This window comes from Zootoca vivipara, chromosome 11, assembly GCF_963506605.1.
Source record: "Zootoca vivipara chromosome 11, rZooViv1.1, whole genome shotgun sequence".
In the NCBI taxonomy this organism is placed as follows: domain Eukaryota; kingdom Metazoa; phylum Chordata; class Lepidosauria; order Squamata; family Lacertidae; genus Zootoca; species Zootoca vivipara.
This window is the reverse complement of record NC_083286.1, coordinates 16,900,221-16,914,828: the sequence shown is the minus strand read 5'-3', so window position 1 is coordinate 16,914,828 and position 14,608 is coordinate 16,900,221. Positions and strand designations below refer to the sequence as shown.

The 14,608-nt window shown below is 40.3% G+C and overlaps 1 protein-coding gene across 1 annotated transcript in view; it reads right to left on the bottom strand.

The window, feature by feature from the left end:
• Nucleotides 1-14,397, bottom strand: part of CEP120 (centrosomal protein 120) — a 36,628-nt gene extending 22,231 nt beyond the window's left edge. Inside the window, exons 1-10 of the mRNA XM_035099520.2 lie at nt 14,078-14,397; nt 10,718-10,874; nt 10,099-10,213; nt 7,793-7,934; nt 5,749-5,897; nt 5,150-5,347; nt 3,802-4,029; nt 3,437-3,635; nt 1,904-2,072; nt 104-253 (exon numbers count right to left, since the gene is read on the bottom strand). Of these exons, the coding sequence (XP_034955411.1) occupies nt 104-253; nt 1,904-2,072; nt 3,437-3,635; nt 3,802-4,029; nt 5,150-5,347; nt 5,749-5,897; nt 7,793-7,934; nt 10,099-10,213; nt 10,718-10,874; nt 14,078-14,126 (1,556 nt within the window). The 5' untranslated portion in view covers nt 14,127-14,397. The remainder of the gene's footprint in view (nt 1-103; nt 254-1,903; nt 2,073-3,436; nt 3,636-3,801; nt 4,030-5,149; nt 5,348-5,748; nt 5,898-7,792; nt 7,935-10,098; nt 10,214-10,717; nt 10,875-14,077) is intronic.
• Between the last annotated feature and the right edge of the window lie 211 nt (nt 14,398-14,608).

Genomic DNA, 14,608 nt, shown 5'->3' with positions numbered 1-14,608 from the left:
GTGCTAACTTGCAATTTCAAAATGTAAGTATGGTTAACTAGTCGTGAAGGAAAAATAAATGTGCAAATGCATAGATTGTTAAAATGGTACCCTTGTGACATACCTGAAGAAGGTATCCTGCAGCTGATGGGGCATAGTTGCAAAATCAAATGCACAATACGACTGGGGAAGGAACACTTCCATGTTCTTCCTGACTTCCACGGGAGGGTTTGTCATAATGGGTGCAGCGCTTCCAAAAAACGGATACGAATACCTATTGAGGTAAAAAAGTAAAGGTAAAGGACCCCTGGATGGTTCAGTCCAGTCAAAGGAGACTATGGGTTTGCGGCGCTCATCTCGCTTTCAGGCCGAGGGAGCTGGCATTTGTCCACAGACAGATTTCCGGGTCATGTGGCCAGCATGACTGACTAAACCGCTTCTGGCACAACGGAACACAGTGACAGAAACCAGAGTGCACAGAAACACCGTTTACCTTCCCGCTGTAGCGGTCCCTATTTATCTACTTGCATTTTGACGTGCTTTCGAGCTGCTAGGTTGGCAGGAGCTGGGACCAAGCAACAGGAGCTCACCCTGTCATGGGGTTTCAAACCGCCAACCTTCTGTTGGCAAGCCTTAGAGGCTCAGTGGTTTAGACCACAGCGCCACCTGCGTCCCATTTAGATAGATAGATGACAGATAGATAAATAAATATATTAATATTATATCAAATTCAGTGCTAATAGCTTACGACTTCAAGACCTTTAAGTAAATGAACTTCAAGCTAACTAATGGTTTAATGGCATGTCTTAACATGCAGTGGTATTCAACTGAGTTTATTCGGAGTACTCCTATTGAAATTAACAAACATGACTATGTTAGGTCCATTAATTTCCGTGGGTATTCCATGAAAAAACTTAGGTGAATGCCACACCACTGTTTCTAGCAAATAGTACAACCGGTATGGGGAACTTGTGGTGTTCCAGACAGTATCTCCTATTGCCTCTTACTATTGGCCATGCTGGTTGAAGTTGATGGGCATTAGAGGCCAACATCATTTTGAAGGGATCCCCATCCGTCCGGAGAGGCAAGACTGACTTGCATCCTTTGTTTGTTTTTTCTAAAGGAAGGGAGCAGAGTGTGTGACAGTGATCCTGCGCCCAGCAACAAGATGCAGTTGGGCATCGTTATGACTATTGCTAGGGTGTGTGTGTGTGTGTGTGTGTGTGTGTGTGTGTGTGTGTGTTAATGTGTTGCTGCAGATTTTCCCTGGTGCTCCTCAGAATTACATTTTGGGAGCTGAAACATAGAATTCTTCCTGGACTTCATATACAAAGTTTCATTCAATGGACACATCGCATTCCATAAAACAGAAGGCCAAGTGGGCCAGTTAAACAACAAAAATTACTCAGGCCAAAAGTGATATGCTTGTGCCCAATCTCCATGAAGTTACTCCTTTCAATATTTCCCCAGCTTTTTAAAAAATGTAAAAACTTTCTAACTTAGCATGTATACTGGGGTCTTCAATCCAGAAACATAGCTAAAAACCTACAAGTTGCCACGGCAGCATTGTGAGTTTATAAAGAAATGTGCCGGTTAAAGAAAAGGGAATATTTGGGCAAGACATGCTCGTCCATGAATGGAAGTTACAAAACCTGCACATAGTTGGAGATTACCCTCTTACCGTACAGTGCACAGCACCTGTGTCCTATCCTCAGAATTATAGGGATAAGACTCTCCTAGAAAGATTCAATTACCCATAGTTTTAGATCAAGTTCATGACGAGCAAGAAGTTTGTTATTTACAAGGAAAAATAGAAGTGATCATGGTGACACTGTGTACCTAGACTTTCAGATCCTCTCATGGACCAGTGCCTAGTTAAGGGGCAGGAAGCAATGGGAAAATAATGATCTAACACATGCTTTACCTTAACATACAATTGACAGGAAACCCAGTATCCAGATTATGGAGAGTTCTTAAGTCTATTGAGAAACAGAAGTGATGGGATGCGGCTGGAACAGCAATTTTTTGACCTGTGGTAGATTCAGAGGTACCGGCCTGCTGAGTCTGAGAAGCAGGTGCTCGGGCATTCGAGGCTGAAGAGAAAGCAGACCACACATTTTCTTTTAAGACAGATGCTGACACATTCCGTACTTGAGAGCCCCTGCTATACAAGTTCTAATACTTGAAAGTAAGAAGCTTTTGGATTTTTTTCTGGACAAAAATTAGTTTTCTTTCTTTCTTTTTTTTATTGGGTTTTATAAACAAGAATGTTATACAAAAAAGTATACCAAGTTTTCTCATGTCATTTGCGTATCACAAAAATAGCATAATAAATGTGGAAAATTATCTACAACATATGTTTCATTAGTGGTCAATGTACAGGTTCTTGGTTCATGAATTGGTTTAAACAGTTAAGAAGCGAGCGAGAGAGAGAGAGAGAGAGAGAGAGAGAGAGAGAGAGAGAGAGAGAAAGAAAGAAAGAAAGAAAGAAAGAAAGAAAGAAAGAAAGAAAGAAAGAGGGGGAGTGGGTGGGGTTGGGTGGTTATGCTATTATTCTACTTAGTGTGTGTGAAGGGTTGTGTCAGTGTTACTTGCATGGCTTCTCTTACTATTCACTTGTTGTATTTCCTTGGTGGCGAGAGAGGTTGGGGGTGGGTTAGGGTGTGGTTGGTTGGCTCTACAGGAATGAGAATTTGTTTGCCACGTGGGCCAGCCTGCACCATGTGGCTTACCTTCAAATTGTCATCAGCCGTGTTTGGCCACAGGCTATGATGCTGTACAGCTAGTTCAACATTTAGGTTTAGAAAGGGGGTGGAACTTAGTATGGGAAACAGCCTTATTAGAAAAACTAACCAATAAACTGAAACTGACACGGGGAAAAATAGAAGAAGACGCCTTCACCCTGGCTTGGTTCCCTTTTATCACATACACAGCCCAACAAGACAACAAGAAGAATCCCCTGACAGCATACAAATCAATCTGGCTAACCTGATTAAAAAATACCGTACGCACTCACACCCCGCTCTCACACAAAAACAAAAATAGCATACCAAAAATGGGTGTTCATATTTCAAGCAGCCTTCACACATTGGCCCTATCATGCAAAGCGGCCACCGGCTGGAGGCTAAGCTCCTGCATTCTGTTCACAAGGAAAGGGGGCAGTGCTTAGACCCCAGCAATTTGCTTGAAGACGAATATCTGCCCAGTTCTTCAACTGCAGAGCTAAACCACACATCATGTTCACAAATTTAAAACGTTACATCGCCCGCAGTTCACTGGTGGACCACAGATAACTCTCTCCCTCTTACTGAAGTCTTCAGAATATTTTATGTTGCATTACTGCATAGTGAATGATCACCCATTTCCTTGCATCAGTTTACCATGTAGTCATAAAGAAAACAGGATTTTGTGGTAGATATGACAGCTGTAAATTTATAAACATTTGCTTGCTGCCTACCTTTTTTCTGCGCCTTTGGGTTCTTGTCAAACTGAAGACTTTCCACTTCACTGTCTGTCGCGTCATCTTTTATGGGAGGAGAATGGCTAACCCGGGGTAATACATTTTGAGAACTAGGCTCAGGACTCCTTTTTTGATCACGCATTGGAGATGACACTCTTTTCACATTTTCAGGCTCAACCTTAGAAGATAACTGAGGCTGAACGAAACAATAGTGCCTAGTTTAAACATGTGATCCTCAGATGAGGGGCAGTGTAGAAATTTAATAAATAATAATATCAATAACTTCATTTCATAACAATCATATTTTCTATTTTTATTTGCATTTTTGAAAGTATATAAAAAGGAGAACATTTGAGTTGTACCTGAGAAACTCTGCTATCTTTCTGGAGAGATACTGATACCCCAACAGTGGGAGCCATATCCAAAGGGACGGGTGGCAGCTTTTGCCGGGCTCTGTTAGGTGGAACAAGAATATATGCTCCTTCAATTGCTACTGGATGTTGAAGGATTTCCACGCTTCCTTTCTTCAACAGCCCGGTTAGAAGTATTTCCGTGCTTCCAAGAGACTGGTCCCCACAGCAAAGATGGATCTATGTTTCAAAAGGGTATCGTGAAAGTGACTATAATGAGCATTAAGTACATACACGGTTACTTACACCCAGGCAATGACATACAAATGGAAAAATTATGTTCTTTAAAAATAATTATGTATTTGTAATGGATGCTGGAATAAAATAAGCCAAAGAGCCTTCTTTAGAAGGTTATCTAGACTGCCTAATCTTCCCAGACTGTATTATCCTCCAAAACCTTGTATTCTTCAGGTCAAAACATAGCAAGAGGCTCCAAGCGGTCCTGTTTCAGTACACGATAAGCCACAATTCAGAAGCTGTAAGGGTAAGGAAGAAGGAAAGGCCAAGATGGAGTATTTTCGTAAGCTTGAGGGTGCTCCTTAATCCATCTTTGTCACTAGAGGCACAACTGTGGCAAGAAATGCCTTCTCCCAGCTTTGGCTGGTACTGTACATCAGCTGTGAGCATGATAACCTGACCACAGTGGTCCATGCAATGGTAATCGTAAGAGTTGATTACTGTAGCATGCTTTATATGGGCTGCCCTTATATCTATCTGGTCCAGAAGCTGCAACTAGGGCAGAATGCGGCAGGTTACTGGTAACAATGTTAATTTGCTGAGAGAACTGCATTGGTTGTCGATTTCCTACCAGGACAGGCTCAAGGCTCCTGTGTTAATTCACAGAGCCATAAACAATTTGGGTACAATGTACTTTAAGGACTAGCCTGATTCTTTATGCTGTACCTCAATTACCAAGATCCCCTGGTGGGGTACTTTTGGTGTCTCTCTGCCATGCCCTTAAGGTTTGGTTGTCCTTTACCAGTCTAGCAAGCTTTCTAAAAACTGAGTCCAGATTTATTTATTTTTAACCAAGCAGTTTATAATGATATTGCTGTAGTATTAGGTTCTTACACTGCCCGCTGCCTTGTTTTTCTATTTTTATGAAGGTGCAGCTCATAAGTAATAAAATTAACAACATATCGAAATAGCATAAACAGTTAGAGTCCTTAAATTTGATCCGCCATAACACACTAAATTCTTATGGTCTCTTAGCAATTTGGACTGAAGAGGAGTCACACACTTTGAAACAAGATGCAACAGCTAAATCTTTGTTTACCAGAGAACAGAAATGGCTGCTTACCTTCAACTTTGAGTGAGCCAAAAAATAAGCTCTTAGAACTTCAATGCTGCTGCGTATTCTAACAGATGCTCTTTCTGGCTCAAAGTTTGGATTGATCAAATCAGTGAATGGTTCATTGGTAACATCATTGCCCAGGAGTGAATAGTAGAAGAAGAACGCAGGCTGTCGTTCTGGAAGTTTCATTGTGGTAGGTATTAGCTGTTACAAAAAAGAGGGGAAAAAACGCAAACAACAGGTCCTCAACACTGCTCATAAGAAGTTGCGAATGTTCATCTCTATTATCAGAAGAAGATGTATTCCAACATCTATTCAAGTTTTAAATATTTAACATTTAACATGGGTAACATCAGAAGCCAAGTTGTTCCTTCTCACTCTCCCAAGTTCCTCCCATTATTAGGGCAACACTGTAACTCTGAGGTTTATTTAGATTTTTAACAGCAATAAAGGGAACAATCATTCTTATACAGAATCATGGGGTTATGGAGACCCACCAAGTCATGCTGCAATGAGACATGATTTTTCACATGTTAACCACCCAGAGTCTGAAAGCTCCACCATAGGCGAAACCAGATAGTGGTACCATGGATCAGCATTTTTACCTGTTCTAACTGTGTAGCAAATGCAACAGTGACAGACAGAACAAAGTAGTCTCTGCAATATTCTGCTGGTCCAATTTGATGGTATCCTTCCTCTTCGTTAAGCACTGCTGCAAGATTTTTGGGATCCAACCCAAGTAGCTGAAGAGGTACTTTAAAAAGAAAACAAATGCCTTCAGTTGTATTCGGGACAAAATAAAATCTATTGGGAGCTGAAAATATACAGAGATGAAATTCAGAGAGGACAGTGTCTTTAAGAAATCCTATTAATTACTGGGCTAGTAAGGGGCTGGATAAACCCAGTTACAACAAGGATGGGGGATGTGCTGGATTACAGATGTTGCTGGATTACAATTCCCATCATCCCAGACCTGATGGAAGTTGGAGTCCAACATCTGGAGGACCACAGTTTCTACATCCCTGACCTACATGGATTTCATCTCAAAGCAGATGAAAGGACAGAAAACAGCTATATAAACCCTAACGCTCCAATTTTTAATACAGTGGTACCTCTACTTATGAATAACTCTACTTACGAATGTTTCTACTTACGAATGGAGCTCCGTCCGCCATCTTGGATGTGGTTTAGATAGGATTTTTTCTACTTACGAATTTTTAGATAGGGTTGCTTCGACTTACGAATTTTTTCTCCCAATGCATTCCTATGGGATTCGACTTACAATTTTTTTCAACTTACGAATGTGCATTCGGAACGCATTAAATTCGTAAGTAGAGGTACCACTGTACTTTATTTGTCTGGCCTGCTGGCATTGATAGTCTATGTTTAAGGATAAGGATTCACTTTCCTGCTTATAATATCAGTTTCATGAAGACCAGAGAATAACCATATGTACAACCTGAAGTTATACCACACATACCCAACACCTGTGTTTTATTTGTCTTATGCTTTTTACACAAACTTGCCCAGAAGTGATGGATACAGCTAGTAAAAGAATAAGTTAACAAAACAGAGACAGAAACAAGGAAATTTACTGTTTACAATATTCCACTGAGGTTGTACTTTACTAATCTTGACAACAGAATTTAAACAAGCTTTAGGACAGAGATTCATATGAAAAATAAGGGGGAAAGATGAAAGCTTAATACAGAGTAAAGATGAAAGCTTAACGTAGAATAAAGATGAAAGATGAAAACATAATATAGACCACAGTTTAAAATAGGATAACTGAATACATTGCTTTTCTGTCTTTAATTAATTACTATTTTTATTTAGAAAAACAGAAAAAATATAATCAAATATATAGAGAGAAAATAAAATAACAAAATATAACATAAAATTCATGAGCGGTTAAGATATAAAAATAATTCTTTATGTAATAAAGTAGGAATGGAGAACATGTAGCTCCCTTGATGTTGTAGGGACTCCAGGTCCAGCCAGCATGGTCAATCATCAGGGATGATGGGAAGTGTAGTCCTACAGCATCTTGACATTGACAGATTGTCCACCTTTGCCACAAAGGAATGGAACAGAACCCTTGAAAACCACTCTGATACAGGACGGGCCATTAAGATTTTTAACGTGAATATTCAATTGTTCTTAGCCCTGAAACTTTGTTAATGTTAAGAAATAACACAGAAACATCCAAAGATATAAGTTTATCTTACGTCTTACAAAATTAAAACTAACTGCACAAAGATGTCATATCTTAAAATGAGCAAAGATGACATCGCTTTAACGGTCAGGAATCAGCTATCAAATCTCTCAGACTTCAGGTTTATAGGATCAAGTTTTTCCACCCAACGGAACTCCAAAACCCACCATCTGGAGCCAGGTGCAAAGTAGCACCATGAGGGTGGGTATAAATTTAGAATTAAGTAAGAGAATACTGCTGAGCAGATGCTCAGCCCAAGGATTTGTGATCAGAACAAAAGAGGAAACAAAGCAGAATACAGAGGATTTGTACACTGAATTTGCCAATACTAACCAAGGATATTTTAGGATCTCTATCGACTTGATGTAACTGCAGAATTCCCACAATTTTCAGAATATAATAGCGTTTGGTGAAGTGTTCATTATTCTACTAACCTGTTACATCTCTGGGAGGTGCGTCCTTCGCTTTAAAGCCATCTGTGGATGCCTTAGTATCAGTTTCTAGCATTAGACTGAGTTGTAGCTCAGATTTAAATTTTGTGTATCTATTGCTCAGTAATGGATACCATTTTGGCGGCTGCAGAGATTTGATTAAAACAAAAAGTTGGGTGAAAGCACACTTACAAAATTATATATACACAGCATTGTCGTCAGATAAAACTTATTTCCAATTTGGCTACGTTTTACAAGATCTTACATTTAAAGTCAAGCCTAAGACAAAGAATAGTTGTGCTCATATGATACTGTTACAGCAGAAGTGAAATTATATCATGTGTACATAGACAGTTCTCACCTCAATTTTCAATTTATTTTTTAAAAAGGGTGGGGGAAAAGGAAAAGACTTCGGCCCTAATCCAGAGATCTGAGAACAGAAGTAATACCCTCTTTCCCTAGTAGACAGATGATTGCCAGAGATAATCTGTTTAGATGCAGAGGGCATAACTGCACTGGCTTTAGGCTACCCTAATATGGGGATGGAGGGCTCCAAGAGTACGTAATATGTTTATCACCTACAGCTGAACTTTACATCCAAAATAATTCTGCACTTGACTCTGCTGCCATCTGTTCATTTTAACTTCCTCCATGAAAAAAAATGTTTAGAAAAGCTAGTCATCCCCCACCCCCACCAAAAAAAGTTCATAGCAACTATTTAGGTTATTATTTGCATTTAGCCTGCTATGGTGGACAAAGGCATATCCATTAAATCCCTTTAGTAAATAACAGCAAGAAATTTATCTGCTACAAACCTTCACTGCGGCAGATAATCATGTTAATGGGCAGATCATTGACCTGAGTTTTGTTATCAGGTTATATAAATATGCAGTTGCTTAATTTTTTCTTGAGTACCCAGTCATTTTAATGATTGTTCTGTAGTGTTTTTAATTTGTTTAAAATGTTGTTATAGTTTCATACACTGTCCTGGTACCCTGTTTCTCATATTTTAAGACATACCCATAAAATAAGCCATAGCAGGATTTTTAAGCATTCAAGGAATATAAGCCATACCCCGAAAATAAGACATAGTGATAGGCGCAGCAGCAATGCCGGCCGCGGCAGGAGGAGGAGGGAAAAAATAAGACATCCCTTGAAAATAAGCCATAGTGTGTTTTTTTGAGGAAAAAATAAATATAAGACATGTCTTATAATATGAGAAACACAGTATTTTATGCAAGCACTAGATTTAAACGCTTCCATAATACTGGCCTGCCTACAGAGACAGGGGGGGAACAGTCTAGTTGCCAAAAGGGAAGGGGAACGAACAACACAGTGGAGATTTCAGAGTGGGCACAACAGGAGCAGCATTGGATTGACTCTGCTACAGGGTGGATTTGATTTAAACCAAATTGATTTAAATCACTAGTCAGTAAGAATTGATTAAAATCTCTCTCTTTTTTTACAGAAAGACTCACTCCTGCTGGTATAATCTTAATATTTAAAACCAGATGAAGGTTTCATTTTTGGAATAATAAATTTTCAGAGTAGTTTTTACAGTTATATCAAAAATTACTGATTTGGTTATACTATTAGAAATGCATAGACACATAATTATAAAATTATGGTGAGGTTTAATAAGCTGTTTATATTTGGGCAACTTTTCTGCTGTACTTTATTGGAAGGAGAAAAACAAATATTTCCTTAATAACCATTTAAACAATTTATTTAACTAAAACAATAACATTATAGCATATGTATCCATGTTTGTTACCTGATGTGGTTCAATTTTTTTAAAAAAAAAACTTTGACTGAGTTTTAGCACACATGAAAAATTTAAAACAAATCCTTATTTCCTGATGAAAAGCCTTTGGAGTATAATGTAACTTAAACTGAAGCCTATATTTAGAAATATTTTTCATCCAAAAGCATTTTATTTTAAAAATCTGATATAAATAAAAAAACTGATTTAAATAAAAATCCATTTTTTGATATATATTTTTAAAATCAATGATTTTATCCACCCTACTCTGCTACTGCACCCGACCTGTCCCAAGCTCTCTGCTGCCTTGCCCCTCCATGTAACCAGCAGCGGTGCATAGCTTTGGGAAACCAGGTGAACAACACTGACTGACCAGCTGATATTTGGTACAGCTCAGATACAGATTTACCACCCCAATGAGCAAATATGTCTAGAATCTGCCATTTAATAAGAGAATGAAAATCAAAACCATTTAATCTGGCCTATCTGATAAGGGAGCACACATTCATTTTTTTGTGACATGTTTCAGCCGAGTTCTATACAGTACCTGTTTCTTCTCTTGAGCAACTCTCAAATCGAGTATAATGTAACCTACAGGCTCTTTGGCGGAAGAGAGAGAATCCACAGAAAAGCATTGTAACTTGATAGGTGTACGCTGTAATCTGCAAGGAAATAAATGTGCAATACCATTAAGAATTAGGCATTGGAAGCAGTTATATAAGCTTTTGGCTCCCCAATGGTACACACAACATTTTTACTGATAAAACCACCTAGCTATGATCAGAAACAGTAGTAAATATTTTAATATATACTATATTTCTTCTCAAAAGTATTTCTTCTCAAAAATAAGGAAACTTTAGCAGTTAACAAACTAACACATATAAAATTTTCCAACCTATCAAATAGGTTCCAGGTATATGGCAACAGTTAAATATAGGAAAGCTGGTTACTTTTTTTGGAGGTGAAAACACAAGAGTTTAAGACTGCTCTTTTTAGTAACTATCTGTTCTTTCTAGCCAAATGCTATAAAGAAAAGGGGAATGGAATACACCCATAAGCTTTCCAGTACAGTTCAGGCGAAGTTATTATAGCCATTCTTTACAAGATTCTAAATACATGCAGCAAGCACACACTCAAGCAATTCAGAAATCTTTTGAGAGAATAACCTGTGTTGGTGAAGCGCTTTCCTGTCAAGTTCCCAAGCTAACTCTGTGGCAAATTCAGGTTGATCAATATGTTCTACAGGGTCTGTAGCTAGAGTTTCACCATCAAACTTCGCTTCTACCACAAGCATATGTTTTGGACGTTTTGGAAAGTAACGCCCTGGAAAAGGGGGGGAAAGCACATTTATTAGATAGCTCCTTCATAAACAGCTAGTATTTAAGACATGATGTAGTTGCTTAATAACCACAAACTCCTGGGCACATTGCAGAATCTGATATATAATCAAAGGCTGTTCCTTGGTTACCTGTACAAACACATCTTTCAAAGAGCTAGCTCAATTTGGCATTCAAACACAAGAGCACATAAAGAAACGGGAAGTAGATCGCAACTAAAACTGCTTTTGTGCACAGTCTGCAGAGCACAAGAACTACACAGAGTAAGAACTACACCAAGAAAGTGACTGGGTCGTAACTGGCAGTCACTTGTGTGATAGCTTGGTTCATAGGAAGAGATTTTGATTTTCTGACAGCCAGCATGCTGACCCTCCAGCTTTCCACCTGGAGGGAATCATTAAAACAGTGTTTCCCAACCAGTGTGCCTCCAGATGTTCTGGGACTACAACTCCCATCATCCCTAGCTAGCAAGACCAGTGGTCAGGAATGATGGGAGTTGTAGTCCCAAAACATCTGGAGGCACACTGGTTGGGAAACACTGCATTAAAAGGTAAGGAAGAAAGGCTTAGGATAACTCATAGTGTTTAGTTCAATTCTGGTACACAAAACCAATTCCTGGGCTCAGAATTCTGTGTATGCCAATTACTGAATCTCCTGAGTTTAGTAAAAAATGAGGCAGATCTTGCAAACTTTAAGTCTATGAACTTCTTTAAGTTACACTGTGTTATATACACATACCACAGCTGCAATTCTGTTCACATCTGGAGCTCAATGGGACCATTAGTAAATATGTGTGGAGTGTTTGTTTTGATCTGTATGGATCTATCTACTGATGGAGAAGAAATAAAAGTCAAGTAGAAAGGTAAGTAGAGAATTTTTTTCTACCATTTCTCTAAATATGGACTGATTTCATATTGCCTTAAGTTTTCACTATATCTGCACTTAACATTTTCACCAGTAACATTTTAATAATTGATATTCATCACTATGCAACAAGCCACAATAAACTAGATTGTTGAAGGAGAATGCAACGTACATTTTAAGATCAGGTTAAAATTACTATGAACAAATCAACCAATCAAAAATGGCTGAAGTCAGCATTTTAATCTTTTTGAAAGTTAGATGGTGTATAAGCAGAAAATAAAATATACATACATTGAGAAGTACTTGCAAGAACCACAATATGCTGGAGTTCAGGGATTTTTAAAAAACAACAACTAAGCACTCCTAATGCATCACAAACAATGTAAAAAGAAGTAACAGCTACATATTGCTTCTTTGAGAATATGTACTTAAGATCCCCAGGTGTCCTGAGTTCAAACCCTGCTCATCTCATGCCTATGACATGGTACTGGTTTCAACAAAAATGTTACAACAATGTTTTCCTGTGCAATACCATACTATTCTGAGAAGACAGGCAATGTCTACTGTAATAACTCAGTACTAAATTTCTGAAGCAGTAACACAGAATTATGAATCTGACTACATACTGTATGCTGTTTTTGTGGCATCTATTAATCCTACTCCCCTTATACCTGATCGTTTTGTTCACAAATTCCTCCCTTTCCTTTGCCAGCTTTTATGTTGTAAACACCAGAACTCTGCCACCTAAACGAGAAGCTGAAGCCTGCAGAGAATTTACAACCTTGGACCTGAAAGCCTTAGTTGTTAGCTCAAGGACATGATGGTAAAGTGGGATGGTTAGCAATAGTTGTAGAAATGCTCGGACATGCTCTCACCCGTTTCCATTGCTTAATGAGTTGAAGATGCAATGCTGGTACTCTATATTTTCAAAAGAAGAAGCAGGAGCTCTTTCACCTGGTGTCAAGAACATGCAAAAATCTTTCCACTTACAGAGGTGCCTAATCAGACCCTTCCAAATAGAAAATCACCCCGCTGTCTCCACATTCATTATTTACACAACCAACCACCACATGGTAAGAGATATTTTGGGCAGACTTAGGCTACAATCCTATACATACAGACCTACCTAGGAGCTCAGTCAGTTAGAGGGTGGTGCTCACCATGCCAAGATTGCAGGCTCCATCCCTGTATGGGGCAGCTGAATATTCCTGCATTGCAGGGGCTTGGATCTAATAATCCTTGGGGTCCTCTAACAATGCTACATCTTGCTGAATTCAAGAGGGACTTATTTCAATTCCCAGGGAGCTGGGAGGGGGCAGCTGTCCCCCTAAATCAAGCAAACAAATCAATTGTCAAGTTCTCCCTTTTTTAAAAGGACATTCCCTTATGCTGAATAGGCTTCCTTGCGAGAAAATGGAAAAATTGACAGCTATGGTATGTGTGTGTGTGCGCGCTATTTGGTGGTTGTTTTTAGTTTGATTCCAAATACTGTGCTTTTATATTTTGATTTTGTTCTGTGAACTGCCCTGAGACCTCTGGGTATATAGGGCGGTAGCAACTACTCTACTCCAAACTTAAAAATGGAAAGCGTAATGCTGGTGGTCAACAAAAGAGGTTTAAAGACTCTCTCAAGGCAAATCTTTAAAAATGTAGGATAAACACCGACAACTGGGAAACACTGGCCTGTGAGCACTCCAATTGGAGAACAGCCTTTACCAAAGGTGTCATGGGCTTTGAAGATGCTCGAACTCAGGACAAAAGGGAGAAACACATTAAGAGGAAGGCACATTTGGCAAACCCTCACCCTGATCAACTCCCACCCGGAAACCTCTGTCCCCACTGTGGAAGGATGTGTGGATCCAGAACTGGCCTCCACAGTCACTTACGGACTCACTGTTAAGACCGTATTTATGGAAGACAATCTTGCTTGGCTACAAGTGACCGCCAAAGAAGAAGAAAAGATAAATTCAATAAATTATAAATAATAATAAAGCCTGTTCCTCCCCACTTAAACGAATCCTGGCTATGCCCATGCCCACAAGTAAAGGAGGGTAAAACAGTCACCTTACATGTGGGCTCACACCTTGAACCACGTCGACCAGGTTCAACCCCCCATCTCCTAGTAGAAGCGGGAGAGACCCCCCTGCCTTAAAAACCCTTGGGAGCCGCTGCCAGTCAGTGCAGGCGACACTGCCCTCAATGGATGGGCGATCCAACTTACTTTAAGGCAGCTCCCTAAATTATGGGTGGGGTGGAGGCATCCATAGATAAATGGGTCTCTGATCTTTTGACTTTCCTTTTTAACACCCCCCCCCCACGCTTTACCTTCCAGGATAGAAACCACAATCAGGAGCTGGTCGGCCCTTGTGCCCATTCTCCTCCAGGCGGGCTCTCGGTTCTGGCAGGCAGGGCGCAAGGCTCTCGCAAAGCTGCCCTCTCCGCGCCGGGTCCCCACATCCAAGCCGGTGACGAGGCCGGGCCCCAACGTCCTCCTCCTCCTTTTTTTATGGTCCCGCCCGCAGGCTCCCCTTTGGCGCCTCGGCCGCGCTTTCAAACCAGCCGCCGCCGCTGCTTAGCAACCGGGAGGCAGAAAGGCAAGGATCCGAGGCACAGAAAGACGGGGCGGGGAAGGAGATAGAGCGGCGCTTCCGGGATGCCGCTTCTTCAACTTCCGGACGCTGCTGCCTCGTCGTTTCTCCGGGCGCCGAAGCGCGCGTGCTGCAGCGCCACCTATGGGGGCGGCGGTGGGAAACGGGAGGAAATTTCCGAGGGCGGTCGTGTGGAAACGGGAGGCGAAGAGCGCAGGCTACGCGTTTGGGGCGGACGATGCCGGGAGGGAGGGAGGGATTGCAAGGG